General features: G+C 26.7%; 1 protein-coding gene across 1 annotated transcript in view; it reads right to left on the bottom strand.

Annotated features, from left to right (window-relative positions):
- LOC136974092 (adenylate cyclase type 5-like) overlaps nt 1-20308 on the bottom strand; it is a 63838-nt gene that overhangs the window by 24248 nt on the left and 19282 nt on the right. Inside the window, exons 2-7 of the mRNA XM_067268888.1 lie at nt 17484-18393; nt 7094-7243; nt 4079-4200; nt 3765-4004; nt 3528-3686; nt 2364-2606 (exon numbers count right to left, since the gene is read on the bottom strand). Coding sequence (XP_067124989.1) covers nt 2364-2606; nt 3528-3686; nt 3765-4004; nt 4079-4200; nt 7094-7243; nt 17484-18083 — 1514 coding nt within the window. The 5' untranslated portion in view covers nt 18084-18393. The remainder of the gene's footprint in view (nt 1-2363; nt 2607-3527; nt 3687-3764; nt 4005-4078; nt 4201-7093; nt 7244-17483; nt 18394-20308) is intronic.

The raw sequence follows: 20308 nt of genomic DNA, 5'->3' as shown, positions 1-20308 counted from the left end.
TAAACTAAAGAACTTAGGTACACTTGTTCAACTTTTTAATTCGATTGTGATGAATTCAATGGAGTATGCAGTCCCAATTTGGAACATGGATAAATTTAATGAATTTGAAAAAATACAGAATGTACCTACTCGCAAGATATTTCAGTTAGAATACAATATTCTGGGCAGCGCCTTAAGATTAGAAACAAATAGACTCAGATTAAATACTATACTAATAAAAAGATATTTGATGTTTCTACAAAAAATTATTAAGGCAGAAGATATAACAACAAATCTACTGTTTTCACTACACCACATATCAAGGGAAATGGATTTAAGACAAAGTTGGATAATGCAGCTATCAAAGATAGTAAATAAAAATGATTTTTCTATTAAACTGTTTTTGGATGATACAAATGATATGGAGCAGTATAGTAAAGAAATAATATATAGAGTTAAAAGATGTTTGATAAATGATTAATATGTTATATAATTAAGTTAAACAATCTACTGAATCATAATTGTGACAAATATTAATGAAATTCTATAGATTAGTAAGTAGAAAATATCAATGTTATTGAGATGCTATTATATGTGTATAAATATGCGTTTAAACAAAATGCCCCTGTAACAGGCGAAAGCCTTCTACGCCAAATAAAGATATCTATCTATCTATCTATATTTGATTGCTTAATTATATATATTGCATTTTAAGTTTATATTATTATTATTACAGTTTTATAATTACATTTTTATTATTTTATTGTAAGTCTTATAATAATTGTCTCCTCATATCAAAGATTTCTGTATGTAGAATGCTAAATAAATATGTAAAGTGAAACCTGCATAAACCAGAATCACACAGTAATGAGTATTTTTTCCAGTTTGACAGGTTTCCATTGGAATGGACTTTTTCTTAACATAGAAAATTGCTCCATTCCAAATAATTTTTCCAATTTAGGCCGGGTTTGTTTTATTCAGGTTTTAATGTATATATTAAAAAAATATTCAGAACTGAAATATGCTGAAAAAGAAAACAACTTTAATTGTTAGATAATATAAGTTTTTTGGTTTCATTCATATATTTAATTATATTTCACTAAATTACAGAAATTCTTCATTTTGATTTAATCATATAATATATTATGTATGTGATAAAACCAAATTCAAGCAATCATATAGATTTATAGGGTAACATTGAAGAGAAACTTAAGTGTTTTTAGAAAATAATAAAAGTTTAAAAACGTATACTAAAACATTAACGATTTTGTTTAAATGTATATGTTTAAGCCATAAAATATCTCATTTAAAACTTCTTAGAGTCAAATAAAAGAAAATTATGTCACATAACTTTTTGGTAAAGAAAAATTGTCTTTGTTCAGAATGAAAACTTGAGAAAGAAGATAATACTGTATATGCTAGCATATAAGTCAACTTTTTGGTAAACAAGTGAAACAGTGCTAACAATTGCTGTACATCACAAACATTTCCAACCAAACCTTGCATTAACTGAACTTATTTAATGTAAAGATTAATGTAATAATAAAAATTTAACATAAATGAACATAACATATACAATGCTTTCAACAGATGATGAACCAACTGTACATGGCAAAGAATAAACAAAGATAATCTATCATATATTATGTGTAACAATTCTAGCATGATATGCTATGTAAGATATTAATGTTATCTTAGAAATGTTGATTTTGATTAAATGTATTTACTGTTAGATATAGAATACAGTTCTTCTCATGATAAATTTAGTGGTTGCTTGGTGTCTCTTTCTATATAACATGAATGTCATATATTAAAAACTATTACAGGTAGTGTCTCAATAAAAGTGATGTGCTCTTATTACATATTTTTGCCATGAGCCACTATATACCATATCATTTCAGTTCTAGTCTACTATCTTACCATAATATGGTAAATAAATATATTATATTTGGAAGTTGACTAATAACAAAAGATATAAATCTAAACCAAAATTTTGAGCTGAAAATCTTGGTATTGATTTATAACCAAATCAGCTTATATTTACAATTAGCTGCAGTGAAATTTGATCAGTGTATATGAACAGGGTTATCAACAACAGTCTCCTGGTTATAGCTTCCATATTCATCACTCTTGTTAAATAATATTTCAATATACAATTGTGTTTCACTTTACATATCTTATTTCATATTTAAGTAAAATTCTTACATTTATATATGCATATATTAAATAAGCTATGAGACAATTTTAAATTAAAAGCCAATATCTAAGAAATGAAGATATTTAAGTAATTCATTACAATTTTTATATAAATTCTTTCAAATCTAAATTAGTTTTAATCTTTCTTAAAAAAAATCAGTAATTATTTTGACTAAATACATTCATACCTCGTTTCAGAATTATTACTGTCCGTATGGCCAATCATTCTCATTTCCTTTGATATGCTATTCTGGGCTACAATACTTTTCCTTGGCCGAATGTTCACTGGTCTTTGTTTATCATCCATTATGATTAAATAAGTTTCAATATTATGGTCCCTTAAATAAGCATTTCTTTCACCACCATTACCAGGTTCAACTTCATAATCTCCATTCAAACATTTTAAAGTTTCCTTTGTGATATGGATACGTCTAAAATAATAATTTTATTTAAATAATAAAATTTAAAATAAATAATCATATTTAATGTTACAGATATTAAAGAAAAATACATTGCATATATAAAAATCAGAAGTTTTGTAAGTGTTTTAAGATGAGAAGTTTATTCAAATTATTTGATTTGACAAATATATATAAAAATTGTTAATTTATTTCCTATTAAGTTTATTTAAGCTGCAAATAAATTTAATATGAAGAATTAGTAATTGTATAAAAGAATTTAAATTAAAAATCAAATAGTTTGTTAAATAAAATATATACATTTCTGTATATAAATTAATCTGAATTCTTCATGAAATTAATCTGCTGATAGATATTAAAATATTTCATCATAAATATAGATATTTCTTTTATTGTTTTCTTATGTATTATTTTGTATAATATGTATTAAAAATAGAATTTTTCTATTTCAATAGTAGTTTATAGAAGAATTTGTTGTAGGTTCAGTAGTAGAGAAATGTTACAAATTAATAACTCTATACTTCTGGAATATCTCAGTTTGAAGTATATGTAGATGTTCGATAACATACACATGCAACTACTAAAAAATAAATTTATAAAATATGGGCTTTATAGCAATTTATAAATTGTTTAAACAAATATGTTTTTATGTAAGATTTTTATAATTTATATTTTTCATTTTAAACAGCAAAATAATTTTAATCCAATAAATTAGTAAATAATAGAAACGGAAGCTTTGATTTCTAACTACAACTCAAATTACATCAAATTGTTTTCATGTATATTTTGCTAGAGGGAGGGCAGCTTTGTCTATTTTTAAGCTTTGTTTAATAATTTAATTAAAATAATAAAATTTGAAATTTTATTTCCTTATAATAAATGTTTAAATGTAGTAATTAAACTTAAATTTTTAATAAAATATATTACTCATACCCAGGAATTCCTCCAGCTTCCATATAATTTGCTAAAGTGACATCATTGGACCAGACATCAAACTGCCATTTTCTTAATCCCAATACTCCACAATGAACACGGCCAGTATGAATTCCAACTCTCATATTTACATCTACGCCAGTCACTTCTCTCACTAAACTAATATAATCAATTGAAAAAAAATTAAAAGTTATAAAATTATCTTTCGGAATTTTAATATATTAATTAAATACTTACGCAATAGCTTCTATCATATCTAATCCCATTTCTACGCAACACTGAGCATGATCGGGACGAGGATCCGGTAATCCACTTACACAATAATAACAGTCTCCTAATAATTTAATGCGTAAGCAATGATTTTCTGAAGCCAATTTATCAAAGCGAGCAAATAATTCATTAAGAATTTTAACTACTTCTTCTGCGGTACATTGGGATGATAAGCTGGTGAAACCACAGATATCAGCAAAGAGGATGCTAAAATGATGACGATAAATTAAAATAAATAAAAAATATTTACTTCTAATAAACTTTATTTGATGCTATTTTACCTAACATTTTCGTGTCTTTGAATATATATTTTATGAAACATGGTATCTTCGGGTTTTTTTGCGATATCTGCTTTCATTTCCATAGCAACATGTCTAGGTAATACTGAGAGCAATAGACGTTCCTTAAAAAATTAAACTGCCTTAAAATTTGTCTAATTTTAAATACTATGAAGTATGATAAAGTATAAAATACTTAATATTCAAATTATAAATGATTAATTAAACTTCATTATGTACAGAGAATTTTTAATTTATAAATGAGCAATTATTTATTGTGACATCGTCACAATGCCAGGCTGCAATTTTTAATCACATTTTTAATTTAAAATAAATGCTCTCCACCTCAAATTAGACTGTAGTGTCTTGCCCATGTACATTATACTTTTCCTGTTAGCAATAGAGTTGTGCCAGTCTATTAACTGCTTTTAGGGAAAAAGTTTTGAATTGAAATAAGGTGACTTCTAGTTTGCATTGGAAGTTTGTATATAGTTAATTGGAGCCTCCTTCCCCTAAACTTTCTGTATCTAGTCTCGGATTTCATCTACCTAACTCTGTTCTTGAGATTAAGGAAAGATGGATGGATGGACAGATAACAGTGGGAATTTGTAGTCTATAATTTTTCAAATTGCAGCCCAATCAATATATTAATGTAGCATAAAAATAAAAGTAGCAATCAGGTGAGAAATCCAAACAATCTACTTCAGAGAAATTGTCTTTGATTAACCAATAAAGATAACCTAATCCAACTTTTGCCAATGAGTATGAATTGCAGCCAAAAAGTCAGTTACCTATTGTGAAAACTAAATTTATATCTCATTCAAATACTTTATTATTTATTAACTTTACAAAATTGCTTATGCAAAAGATCCTTTTTGTTCAGTTTACAAGTTATAACATTTTGATAAAATTTTTTAAAAATTCCTTTGATAGCTTGTCAAGTAATATCAAATTCAGTTGATGCCATGGATAACTGACTTTTGAACCACCTTTATTATTTTATTGTGGCAATCTTAAAGTAAAAAGCTTCTGTACCATTTTTCAGATGTACATAATAATGATTATATAATAAAGTAACATAATAAAGTAACATAATTATTATTATTTTGGAATTGCTAAACAACAAAAAATTATGTTTAGCAATTCCAATTTATATCTAGTTAACAGAGTTTGAACAATTTAAGTGTTTTGACTATTTAACTGTATTTCAAAATTCAACATTATTATGATTTTAGCAACAATGAAATGAAATAAATCAGATAAACAACAATTCAAAACAGAATTTTGTAATCAAGAAATAAGTTTTTATAATAAATAGATCTTAGAAAGAGACTTTTTTATTAAGTTTTCCTTCAATTTTTGTTCAAATGTTGTTTAAATTGTGAGACATAAAAGAGTTTTTGTTACCCCACTAAGGCAAACATCGAAGAAAAAGACACACGTGCAGTAGATGTTAAAAACTCAATTTATTTTTGCATGATATAACTATGTACAAGTTTGGTAAAAGATGCCAACTCTAGAATGGTTATTCTGGCAGTAACCCTAAACCCAGTCATTGGCAGAACAATTACAAAAATAAAATGGCCATGTCACACTGAACTTGATCTATTGTGATCATGATTCAGTGTGACATACATGTGATCTAATACAATAAACAAGAATTATCATTACAATAATAATTTTCCTAAAATTAACCCTTAATACTAAACTTACTCTAATAAAAGAAAATTGATATAGGGGCAAGAAGTAGTGAAGATGGCAGATAGGATAGGAAAGAATATTTGGGTCTTTCAGTTACTGTGAGGGGTATGTGTGAACTTCTTAAATGCAAAATACTTGCTTTTATCTTCCTTTCCCTTAGTTCTTGAAAGCTTTCTTGCATATTTTATCCTAAAAGTCAGTCGCACATTCGGCCCCTCAAACTGAAATGCTAGCTCTAATGCAATAACTTTGGTCTGGAAATTTCAAAGTTCCCATTCGAAGTTCTAGCCTCAACCATTTCTTGGCCACTGGACACTAACATCTTTCTCCTTTTGTGGTCCTCTCTCTTCCAGTACCAACCCAAAAGTGACTTTCCTTTGCCCTCAGGTAACCTTGCATATAATGTTAATGAATTATAAGAAGTGGCCCTCACCTCCAAGAAAGAATAATAAAGAAGATTGGAAAGCTCTAGAAGGTTTCCACCTTCTAGAGTTTTCTAAGAACAAAGAACAGGAAAAATTGTCAGAAGAACAAAAGGACAGAAGCATATAATATGACAGACAGTCACAAAATGCTGGAGCAAACACTGAATGCTGATATCCCATGTTCTAACTTGATTCAAAACCTAAAGAATCTGACGATGGAATAGTCTCCAAAAAATGCTTTACCTTTAACGATGTCAGAGCTATGGTCACTGGCACACAGGAAAATATTCAGATTTTGTGCCCTCAAAAATTCTCTACAAGATAAGTTGAAATACTAAAAATTGTTTTGCTGATTGTGCCCTCCAGGGCTTGCACCTCTGGCATGTACCCCTTTCGGCAGGCCTTAGTTATGGTGCTGTCCCTTAATAAAGTTTGACTTCTAAATCAGGTTTAGCATTTCTGCAGATTCTTAGATAAATAAATGTTTTCAGTCAACTTTAATATCCATCTTCAAAACACTAATAAACATGTTCATATTCTAGAACAAATTATAAACATTTGTTCTAGAATATAATTTAAATTCTAGAACTTGAATACAGCTATTTCAGATGGTTGAAAACATTTATTCATTATAAAAACTCATTGCTGAATTACAGAGATTATCTTTTTGTTTTGAATTGGTTTTAATGATAAAAATGTCTAGTAAATTTAAGCCATTAAATATTTTACATTAATAAAAGGAAAACCAATTCCGAAGAAAAATTATTGAAATGTAAATACATTTTAAATAATTAAAACTTAAATAGCAACAATTAAAAATTTAAGCTCTAAGAAATTTAGGAAAGGAAATAACATAATTATAATTAAAAAATATATGTAATTAATATCTAACTTGTTGTTGATTTTCTTGTTGAATGTTTAAACGAGCTTGGATGCATTGTCGAGTTTCCATAAATGCTTGACGTTGTGATGCTTTACTTGGGAAGTGGGAGAATATTCCAGCAACATTTACAGCAATAAATAACAATAGACTTGCAAATAACTGAAAAATAAACAGACAAATATTAATTATATTAAAGTTGTTAAGAAACTTATATAGTAATTTATTGCATATTAAAATAATTAATAGATAGAAAAATAATCTTAAATTTATTAAATGATTGTGTTAATACTTATAAGCTATTTGATTTCTAAAAGTCAAATTAATTATTAATACAATAAATCTGTCTTAAAGGCAAAACAGACAGATCTCTCATTAATATTAATTAAAAATACCTTAATGGAAATTTAATAATTAAAACTTTCTGTTGAATATTTAATTGTGATAAAAATATTTGATGTTTCAGCAGCCCATATTTAAATATATTAATCTTACAAAATAAATTTTAATAAGAGATTTAACATTTCTAACAAGTTTTAAAATTTCTTTTTTATTTACATATAATGACCTGTAATTATTGATCTGTGAAGTATAAACTTCAGGATCAAGGTTGCTTGAAAAACTTATTTACATTGAATGGAATCGATTAAATTTATTATAATAATAATTAATTTTAATTAATTCGTAATGATTGAGAGCCGAGATTAGTTAAGCCTATTTATCACCTTAAAATTCTTGTAGAGATGTTTGTTTTGATGTAATAAATTTAAATCTTAAATTTTATACTGAATCTATTGTTAAAATAAGTATGCAAGTGTTTAAAATAATTTTAAATTAAACTTATCATTGACGTAGTTATTGTTATTTTTATTAATTATAAGCTGTCATTCTTGTTTTTCTTCCACATTTTTTGTTTTTTGTACTAATTTCTTGTATTCTGTACAAGAAATTTGGCTTCTTGAAATCCTAATTAAGCTAAACTTAAAGAGCAGCCTTCTTATTGAAATCTTAAACTTTAGTTTTAAGAATATTAGGAGTTGTAAGGACCAGTTAAACAAGTTATAATATATATTTTAAAAAAAACCTTTAAAATCAAGTAATATATTTATTTAATGAACATTTTAAGCTTTTTGAAAGTTTTCTTTTGAAAATACAACCTAAAGATGAGAGTAGGATTTATAAATTAGCTATAACTTAGAGTCTAATATCAAAATGAATCACATTTTCCATACATTTTCCTGCAACCAACACTTCATTAAAATGAATGGTTTAGCTACTTTTAGAGATTTTCCTTCATATTTTAAACCAATACAATTCAAACATTTAAACTAAATTCTAAGGAAGTAGCATTCTTACAGCACTTTTCATATTATAGTACTGTAAGAACATTATTGGAATTAAACATTTGAATTGTATTGATTTAAAAACTGAAGCAGGCCTCTAGAAGTGGCTGAAAACATTCATTTTAATGAAGTATTGATTGCTGGAAAAGGTGTGGAAGCATAATTTACTCTTATCTGGTACCAGCTTTAATAGAAGTGCCTCATATCAGAGCCTACAGCTTAGTATGTATGTTTTTAAATTTATTATTATTTGGTAGAAGTGAAAAATCTCATATATATTAAGCATTAGGGCCAGAAAAAGTCTAAATATAGTCTTTTTAAAGATGATGTTCAAACAGTCAAGAATCTTTAAAATCCAGAAAACTTTATTTAAACAAACTGCTGAATTTTTAATATAAATGCTTAAAAATCTAAGATTTATTAGTATCATATATGAAATAAAATTTATTAAATTCTATTCACACACTACTCATAAAAATTAACTTGAAATATTTATATTTTTAGCATTTTAATATCATTGCTTACTATTATATTTGGCTTATTTTAACTTAAATGTTTCAATATCTAACTAATGTTTCTAAAATAACCAGATATTTTTCCAATTTTAAAAATCTTTCTCATTAGAAATTTGTGAATAATTTCTGAAATCAATAGTTTTTTTCAGCTATAAAGAAAGACCAAACTGATTTTTATTATTATAAACGGTTAATGTGAGCCTAGGTATACAAAATAGCAGCGCTTCCGGTAACCTCGATGGCAAATGTTTTTAGAAAAGAAATGTAGATAGCACTGATAGTAATGATGCCTTCGTATGCAAATATCCATCAAAAAATTCCGTTCCGGAAACACGAGGAATAATGTGAATTTCGAATTTTGGTTATGATGTAGACGAATTAAGCACGTTAATTTTTTTAAAAGTGTCTGTGTTTTTTTAAAGTTTGTACAATTTACTCGAAGTCTAAAGTTATCAAAGAGGAAAGTTTGTCAATGGTAATTAACATGTTAAACATGTCCTTAATGTGTTTAATGTGTATTAAATGTCATAAAAGTGTATTAAAGGTGTGTTAACTTTGTGTAAGTGAGGTAAAAATTTTGAAAAAGGTTTATATGTGGTTCAAATTTGCATTTAAAGTGTGTAAATATGTGTTAAATATATTAAATTTGTCATAACCAAGGATATGTAATAGTGATTTCCGGCCCGAAAGACAACATGAACGACACATGGAAGGCTAGGTGGCCGTGGATTGCAGGTGCCACCGTCTATGGAGATGCTGCCTATCGTGAATGAAAAGGCGAGAGATGTGAATCGTAAGACTGTAGTTTTTAAGAGGAGTAAAATTTATGTACAATACAGGCAAATTTTGTTCGAACCACTGATGTATAGAATCTCATAATTCACTTCGTCCATGCATCAATTGAATTTATAGGTAGTATGATGACTTTTATTTTTCGTTTCTGGTCCAAGAGTAGGAAAAGTAACCAAAAGCAGGGGAAAAAGTAAGTAGCAAATTTACGTTTAAAAAATGTTTTAGTTTTAAAAAAGTTTAAATATAGGCGCGTTTAGGTTATTGTCGACAGTCACCATCTTGTTTGCACATTTGCATGTGCAAACAAGATGGCGACCGGAAGCACCGCCATTTTGTATACCTAGGCTCACATTAACCTTTTCAACTTATTATTATAAGCAAAGGAAATATTTTACAACACTTGTACTTATAATTTTTAATCATTTAAAAATCTCATATTCAAATACAAAATGTGTGTGGCCAGAGTGCCAAAGCAGTTATGGTAGGTTAGGGTGTGTCAATTTTTAAAACCTGGTTTTGAAAAACCAGTTTTATGAAGAAATTTACATAATTTGAAAACTAGGTTTTCTCAACTAAAAAACCGGTTTTTGAACTTTGAACTTAATCAAATAATAAATAATTAATTAATTATTTGATTAAAAAATCAAAATTTTGACACAAAATCGCCTCTGGCATAAAACGGGAATATTGTTAAATACTAACTACAAAAACAAAAACGCATCCAATTCTCTCTACAATAGGAAAAAATCTTGCAACAATAGAAAAATGATAGAAAGATTTGTACACTTAAAAAATGCATTGTTTTAACTTTGAATGACATAAGTGTTTCTCACACATAGAATAAAGCAGAATATTGTATAATTGTAGAGCTTCTTAAAGTTTTAGGTCCAATATGTTTAGCAGCTGATGCCTTAGAACAATAAGATTTGCATGTTGTCAGGCTACTTATTATCAAGTGAAGGTGTATTTGAATTTTTGTCATGTGAATTTGAAAAATTTGAAAACTGGAATTAGTTCCAAGTTGTTACATGCTGTAGAGGTGCGAATTCAAGAGAGAAGACAAACGGGATTAGAAACACTTCTCCCTTATTTACAAAATCCACAGAACATTTGAACAAAGTCATCTAGCACATTTCTTCCACTAGCTGGAAAATCTGATATTATGTTATCTGGACAAATATTATCGAGATTATATCCAAATTATTCTACAGAAGATGACTTTGATGATGAAAAAATGGCGAAAAAGAAAATTAAGCCATAGCTTTAACAAATGCTATGGAAAAATTGATACATAAAAATCTTCAAAAACCCGAAGAAGTAACTTCGTCCAGCCCTTCGACACTAAAAAGGACTTTTTAGTATTAGAGAATACAAATAGAAGAACAGAAAATTTAGATTTATTATTTTTTAATACCTTAAAGATGATTAAATCCAGCTCAATAGGAAGTGAGAGTTTCTTCTCTATTTCTGGCAATAGTGTGTGCAAAAAAAGGACCCAGTTAAGCAATAGATCTATAGACATTCTTTGCTTTTTAAAATCATATTTTCTTAGGAAAAATAAGAAATAAAACAATATTTTATATTCATGTATTGTTATTCATTTTTCTGTTTGATTTTATATGGAGTAAATTTTATATTTTAATGCGATAATCTAGCAATTTCTTTTTTTGTTTTGTTTTGTGTAGATGTCGTTCAATTTTATTTTGTTATATTTTTGAAACTTTATAAATATTAAATAAATTAAAAAGTTTTAAAATAAGTTGTAAATAGTCCTTATCTCCATTTTGGGGGGGGTGAAGATTCGAAAACTGGTTAAAACTGGTTTTGTAGAGAAGTTGATATTTGAAAATCAGTTTTTTAAAAAGTCAGTTTATGTATAAACCCTAAGTTATGGCATCACTCAACTGGATTTGGTCCTGGGCCTGCAGAGCAGTAAAGTCCCTCTCAAATTTTTTGGGAGTGGTCTGCCCCAAATATGATAAACCCTATTATTCATTATCTGGCCAAACCCATAATTGGTAACATTAAAAAGTCCTCTTAGTGATTACAGGAAAGTAAAAACAATTTGAGTTTATAGAATAGAAGCAAAAACCACATATTTTTTCCAAGACAAGAGCTTAACAACACATTTCCATTATTATATAATGTCAGCTCAATAGTCTAGTCAATAGTTCATTAATTAATCTTAATATACAGGATGATCCAAAAGTCAGTTAGCCATTGTAAAGACTAAATTGCTACGATATTGAAATAGTTTACTATTTAAAAAAATTTCACAAATTACAACACTTCAACTAATTAAATTATATCTTTTTAAAAATCTTCTGATAAGCTTGTTTGGACAATTCTTATGATTAACTAACCTTTGGACTACCTAATATATAAATACAGTTTTTTAGTATCCACTTACAAAATATTGTTCTATAGGATACTTATAGAAATGTTTGTAAGCAATTGTTTCCTACGGTGTATTATCTATTATGCTTCTGTATGCTCTTTACTACTCTTTGGAAATACTAAACAATGTTACTGAATAAATCAGAAAAACAGTTTTATAGTATAAAAATGAAATAAATAATGCATTTTCCCTTAATTTAAGAAATACATTTCAAAAAACTTCATAAGGAAAGAATGATCTTAATCATGTACTAAAACAATAACATAAATATTACCTTTCTGCTTACAGGAGTCATAAAAAAAAAGACCTTCCTTATTATGAATGACTAAGTGCATTTGGACTCTCTCTGTCCATCTTCAAAATCTAAAAAGCAATTAACATCCAATTAGAATGTTCTATCATGTTTGGGAATACCTCTGACTTTCAAACCTAATCATGTGTGAACTTTTTCTATAAGAGCTTGTCAACTCAGAAAGTTTGAAATGAAATTTGAATTAGAATATCCTATATTTAAAACATCAATTTGATGGACAACACAACTGAAATAAGGTATTAATCAGAATATCATCAATCAGATTATTCCACAAAGAATTACATTTATACTTTCTTTAAGCAATTAGAAATAGTCATAAACTCATAACAAAATAAATGCCTTTAAAGCTATTCAAGAATCACATACTCTAGCTAGTCTATCAATTAATAATAGTAATATTAATTGTTACATTAGATGAATAAGAATGTCAGTAAAACAAAAACTCTACAATTTGCAATGTTTTAGCCATTAGCAAAATTATCACATCATTTATGTCAATTACTGCAAAAACAATTAATAATGATTGACAATTATACTATTTCATAATGACTATTATAATAGATAACAGATAGTTAAATACTTAGAAGTTATTAATTCCTCTGTCAATTAGCAATTAAATACCTCAATTATCTAATTAGAAAAATACTTGAAGGCTTTTCTAAATCTCTATTAAAATGATAAAATGAATACAAGGGAAAAAAATGTATTGATACTTTTTAACAGTAAAAAGATTTCTATGCTGAAAGGGATGCTAAAAGAAAGTCAACTCTAATGCTTTCATCAAAATGTCACAGAAACTTAAGTATTTCTAACGAGAATGAACTTATAAAAGTTAGTAGTAACTGCAACAAAAATTGTCTATTAATATAAAATACGCCTTGTTATATGTACTTAGAGATGACAAATTTAATTATATCATATTTTCTTATTTATTCTATAATCCTCAATCTACTCCTTTTAATCTACCATCTTTTGTGCAGCCTGAGATTTGAAAATGACAATGCAATTGATGAATAGAACGTACAGTAGTAATAATATTTGTTTGACAAGTATAGTACTATCTTTTCATTGGCATAAGCTATTGAAGTAAATGGAGAGTGCAAAGAAAAAAAATAAATTGAAAAGACAAAACATATGATCATAATGTATAAATTTCAAATTTTTCCAATATGTTCTATTTTGGAAAAAAAAATTACAAGAGTTATAAAAAAAATTCTTTTGTAAATGATTTTCATAAAAAAAATATAAATTATTTATCATTTTATTTAAGCAAATACCTTTAAAATTCATGTTATTAATTTTTAAACATTTGAGAGAATTATTTCACATTAAGCTATTCAGCTATTTATATATAAACAATATAAAATTACTTTTATTAATATATTAAAAATTAAAATAAATTCACAAAGATCAGCTTTTGTCTTATTTATTAAAGATTCTTCATGTGTATGCAATCTAAACATAAATTAATAGAAATTATAAAATTTATAGAAAAAACAATTTTCAAACAATCGGAATGCAAAGGATCAAATGTAGCCCAGGCTAAAAGGAACATATAATGACATTTGTGAAAATACACCAAGTGAAAGTAAGTGTCATTGATTTCGATCTGGGGATGTCAACCTCAAAAATCAATCATATGGAGCTCTCCAATGCAAGTGAACAAGTGAGACCTTATAAACTTTGTGAAATTCAATCTGGGACAAAATGGCAGAGGTTTTGAAGAGCAACCACAAAGCAGTACAAAAAAACCTGAAAGAAATTGGCAAAGTCTTGAAGGAAGGCATTTGGGTTCCACATTAGATTTCTGAACAAAACTATATCCAAAGACTGCTGACTTCTTTAAAAAAGGAATCCAGAATTTGGTGATGACATGGAAAAAGTTATAGAAACTGAGAGGGGATTATATTCTTGATTAAATCCATTCTGTTCACATACAATGTATCATTAAAGCAAGTTTAATAAATTGGACATTTTGTAGTTGACAACCCAATATTATATTGTTATACAATTTATGATGATGATCCTTATGTATTTACTAAATTTTTATCATAGTACAATGTGCAAGTCTTGTTATGTTAAAAATTATAATTTAGATAAGTAATTTTAAAATTCTTAAAAACCAGTGGCATGCCGTTCATGGAAGCTGTGGAAGTACAGCTTTCATGAACGACATGCCCTTGTATTTTCTAAAATATAAATACATATTGTGAGATTATTTCCATATTTTAACATACTTTGAATTACTTAAAATTAATATTTTATTATAACTGCATTATGTATCTTATTACAAATTTCTATACTACATGTGAAAAAAATGATAAGATTCAAATATAAATTCGTATATGCATATTCCCAATGGAAGCGCTGTATTGTCAAATACGGGCAAGTTTCCATGGCAAAAATATTTGAATGATGTAAAGCAGCCAAATTATACATATGTGCTTTACAGAGCACAAACCTCATGCAGTTTAGCTCATGGATGCTACACACAAAAATGTCACTGCACGCCACTGTTAAAAAACACATAATATTCAATAATATTTTAATCTATAAATACTGCATTTTAATACAGGATTTATTTATATTAATAATTCAACAGCTTTCAATGAAGAAATTGAACCACAAATAACAACATGCCCACTAGTGGCCGAGTGGATGGAACTAAACATTGGGAAGCACTATCTCCTTGGCAGACTTTCCACATGTTGCAGTGCCTTATTCCACCAATCTAAAATATGCAACTGCTCCAAACCAGTTTTAATGATTCTTAAAACATATCTTGGTTAACTGACTTTTTGGCCACCCTGTATACTATTATAAACTAAATAGTAATTTAATCTAAAAAGTAATAACAATAATAATTCTATAACTAAAATATTGTTAAAATATTAACGTTTAATTTTTTTTAAATACAAAAAAAAATTACATCAATTATTAAACTTAATGAAAAACTTAAATATAGTTTATGAAAATGTATTAAAAAATTCTAAATTTTATAATTTAAGTAATATCAATTTAAAATTGTAATCTGTGAAACTTGGCACCATATTTTAACATTATCTGTATGTTAATTAAGGAAACCAAAAATTTTATTTAAAAAATGTTTACAATTCCATTTGAGTCATCATCAACTAAATATGTTAAATAATAATAATGGAATATAATTTTAAAATGAACTGAACAGAGTTACTTTAAATTTACACACAAGAATATGCACATTACAGAATTGTAAATATAAAAACAAAAAAATCCAGCAATGAGTTGCATGACTTTCCCAGAAAAAAAATTTAAAATTGTGGTGGTGCCATCTGTTATTACATTTTATTTTTAAAACTTTTTATATCATTAATTATTATAAAATAGCAAAAGACTTAATTTTGAGGATAGAGATGAAGTTTATAAAAAATTGTAAATGCTAATAATCAGTAAAATCTTCATAAAGTTTAAAATTAAAATTTATCATTTTCAATCATTACAGAAATTAAATAAAAAACAGAACAGTTGTATTGAATGTTTCATTTACTTTTGATAAATTAATAATAAACCAAACAACATTATTTGAATTACATGAACCTTAGAAATGAATTAATTAGGTTTTTAATTAATAAAATTACTTTATTAACATGCTGAGTGCCATGTGATAGTGTGTCACGCTCAACTTTTCATAATTTGCCACTTGTGCCACCGGCACATCGCATTACTGCATAATTTATATTACAATTTTTCTCATTGGTAAAATAGTGTGTGTTGTATTGATGGATATGTGGTGCCCTAGGAGCATCTAATTTTAACTAACATGAAAAAATTATAGGTTATCTTTTGATTTGAATAAAGAAAAGAATAATAAAGATAACTTTTTTATTAAAAAAATATATATATAGAAAACAATAAAGATGACTTTTTTTATACAAAATAGGAAAAATCCCATTGAATCAACTTCCTACTTTAGATTAGATTGACAAAACATTTCAGATGAAGTTTGACAGCTCTTACTCATATGAATAATGTTTATGTTTTTTTTTTTGTTTTTTAAAATAAACTTTACATAAAAAAAGGTGTGGTCACCAATGAGTCATGTGGCACTGAGGTAATACAAGATCAACCCAGTGCTATGTGAAAAGCCTGTTGTCATGAGCAAATACAAATGCCAACTTTGTGGTGTGACCCAATATTATAATATTTGAACACCTATGCTGTTTTTCCTTTCTTATTTATTGCAGAATATTAGCTTACGAGGATAAAAAATAATAAATTGAAATAATCAACATGTTTAAGAAATAATAATAATTTGTTATGACTACTTCAAAATAGTTTTTTTTTTTTCCATATATAAATGCCTAAAACATAATAAAATAATTTGCATTTAGCTTACTAATTCTAAAAAATAAAAAATTAAAGACAAATTATTAATTTTGAAATTATTAATACATAAACTTTGTTTAAAAAACATTTGAAGTGAAGTTAATTGTAATGTTATCAAGACAAGTAGGTAGAATGAGCCAGTTCTATGCTAATGCCAAATTTACCTCTTGGAGATTCTCTCCAATATGAAAAGTAGAGAGAAAAGGGGAGAAAGAGAAGAGGAGAAAAAGAGAAAGGTAGAATGGGAGAGAGGGAAAGATAAAGAAGAGCAAACTAGTGGCATAGCCACATGGGTTTAGAAGGAATAACTGCTCCATTACCATAAATTTCTTACTACTTGTCTATTTGATGACATTCAAACAAACACCTACTATCTGTTTTATCCCTTTGCTCCTCCTCAATTCAAAAAATCTGACAGGCTCATTATTATCATGGTTCATAATATTGTTACTGTTTATATAAAGGTTAATGAAAAATTTTTTAGGTATATGTACATGTATGTGTGTATGTGTATATATATATATATATATATATATTTATTAATTTATAATTCATTAAAAATTTTTATATGTAATATAAATCTAATAAATTATTAATAATTAATTATATTAAAATTATATAATCAATAAAAACTTTGAAATATTAAATAAAATTATAGATATTTATTAAATCATACCTGTTTCCAAAGGAAGGGATTTTCATAGTTCATTCCAAGAGCACATGCTATCTGAATCACACATAATAAAATACTGCATGTGATACATTCTTGAATTCGAACTGGTAGTAGTGTATAAGTCAGATATACAAAAAAAACAGCACACCATATCCCTGATGTTGGTACACGCGTGCCAGAATTGACAGCAAGAAGAATTACAAAACCAAAGAAGGAGGTTAGAATTGTATACGAAAACACTAGCAAGTAAATCTGATTAAAGAATGACTGCATACTGATAAAACCCATTATCAAATATATTATTATTAGGATAGTAAAAATAATGCCATGTAAAAGAGAGCCAAATGTGCTTAGAACATAATTAAATAACAACATGACGATTCCAGTAGCTACAAGAATTCCAAGAAGGGCAGTTAAGTTTCTTTGGTTTAGGTGCAAAAAATAACGTTGATACAGATATTCAACCTCGATATTTTTAAATCGATGAAGTTTGAACACATTATAACAAAGACGGCGACAATCAAAGAAGGATATATTCTTTGGTTCTGATTGAAGAGGCAGTTCTTTGGCTGGATCTTCTTCGGTATTTGTCGTTACAGCCATTTATAATAAAATATATTTTGTCAGGACTTTTTCATTAATAAAATAAATAGCTTTCACTCTGACAAACTGTTTTGATTTTATCTGCCTCTTTACATTTTAAGAGCTTTGTACATGCATAAACTAGATAATTTGCATACATTGCTTCATCTACTTCTAATGTAACTTCTGTAAAATTTTTTACTAGAAACATTATTTATATATTCTGCTTTACAGGATGGAATGAATTTACTTTAAACACAAACATAAACTTCCAAATAAATAGAAAACATGGCTGTTAAGTGTAGATTTTCAAGAATTCATATCACATAACCTGAAAATAAATAAATTTAGTTTAAAAAACAATTGTTAATTATTAAATAAGTATTTTAAACTAAAAATAAATGATAATATAATTCTGTAACAATTAAAATAATGAATTCAAAATTTAAAAGACTATCAATTATATTTATTATGTTATTTGCAGAAACTACTAGATCAAGTTCTCTTTCAATTTATCCATAAATGTATTTTACTTATAAATGTTAATTCAAACTAATTGACTATAAATATGAGAAAAACCATTGATTAATTCAAATTATATTCATTATCAAAATGCTTGATAATGATAGTAGTATTGTTGACTCTTGATATACTGGATTAATAAGATGAAGAAATGATCCCATAATGCAATTGTCTGTTATCTATCTTGTGAGCACTAATGAGTGTCTTTTTCCCTGATCACCATGGATGCAGCTGGGCTCACAATTAAAATGGCAAGATACTAAAGATGGGACCTAATATATCCAGACTGTTATTCTACTTTTTTGTCATTTCATTTCCATTTGTAACAAAAAAACATTTGAGTTAATTTGTCTGATTAATGGGTATAATAAATATACATATACAATGTTTATGTAGGGTCGAAAAAAGTTTCATACTCTGTTGTTCATGAGAAAATGTACACTAAACTTCAGTTAGGTGAATATTCTAATTTTTTGTCTAGGAGTTATATTATAACTTTACTCTCTTCCCATCCAGCCATCAAAGTATGTGCACTGTACAATAAAAGATGCTATTACCATTAAAATATTAGCTAAATTATAATTATTTTATAGATTTGAAATAAAACACTATTATTTTAATAAATTCAATTCTTTAATTTAGAGATCATTACTCAAACTTTATTAATACAGTCAAATCTCCAATAATGGCCATCTCTAAATGGCAACTATTTTTTCAGGAATGCTTCTTTTTGAAATGGATATGAAATAATTTCTAAACAATGGCCATTGTTAAGAGATTTGACTAAATTTTTAACATTTTTAAATGTTCAATAAATATTTTAAAATGCTGCATATATTTATTAATTTATTATTTGTAATACAAGTAAAATGGCGAAGCCATTCTTGGGACAAGACTATGTCTCAGAGAGCGTGAGTAACATGTGTAAATCTCGCACTTATGCCTGTTTGTAGAAACAGTCTTACCATTTTGTATTTTATTTTGACCCAGTTCTTGGTCCCCTGACTACCTACAAGTCTGATTTTTTTAATGTGAGCATGATTTGGGCACCAAATACTCTGTGCCAAATTGCAACTCCTGACATGTACTCCTTCATATCTCTAAGGTGTCCAGTCATTGACAGCAGTGCAATTTTAGAGACATTTTAGAGAAATTTTTGATGAGACATAGTCTCATCAAAAATTTAAAAAATATAAAATATTTTACGCATAACTGATGCAAAAGAGAATAGATAATAGTCTAGAATCCAGAATATTGTCTCTCTCTACTATTCAAAACTGGATGTGTATAAACCATAAAATAACACACCTTTAATATCTTAAATCTCTAGTATAAAACAAATACTAAAACTGACTAATATTTTTGATCTAATATTAAGATCTTTTTCAAGTCAATTAATGTTCCAATATTTAGAATGCAAAATGAACAATGATGTATTACAGAATTAAGAGGAAAATTTAAAATATATATATGATTACTGTGAATATTAAATTTTGCTTTAATTTTTTTCATATGAATCAAACATAATTCTAAACTTTTAAAAATTAAAATTCACAAAATAGATTTATTGTATTTGTAAATTCTTATTTCATTGCAAATACATCAGTGTAAATATTTTTTGCAAAAGTTTCATCTGTTATAATTTATTCTATAATTTATATTAATCTATTTTTGCTGGATTTTAAAAAATGCATTTTATTAATATAATTAACATATACTAACTT

Source organism: Centruroides vittatus, unplaced genomic scaffold, assembly GCF_030686945.1.
Source record: "Centruroides vittatus isolate TY-2023 unplaced genomic scaffold, ASM3068694v2 contig_341, whole genome shotgun sequence".
Taxonomy (NCBI): domain Eukaryota; kingdom Metazoa; phylum Arthropoda; class Arachnida; order Scorpiones; family Buthidae; genus Centruroides; species Centruroides vittatus.
Note: the sequence above shows the minus strand (reverse complement) of the source record. Positions and strands in the feature narration are given on the sequence as shown.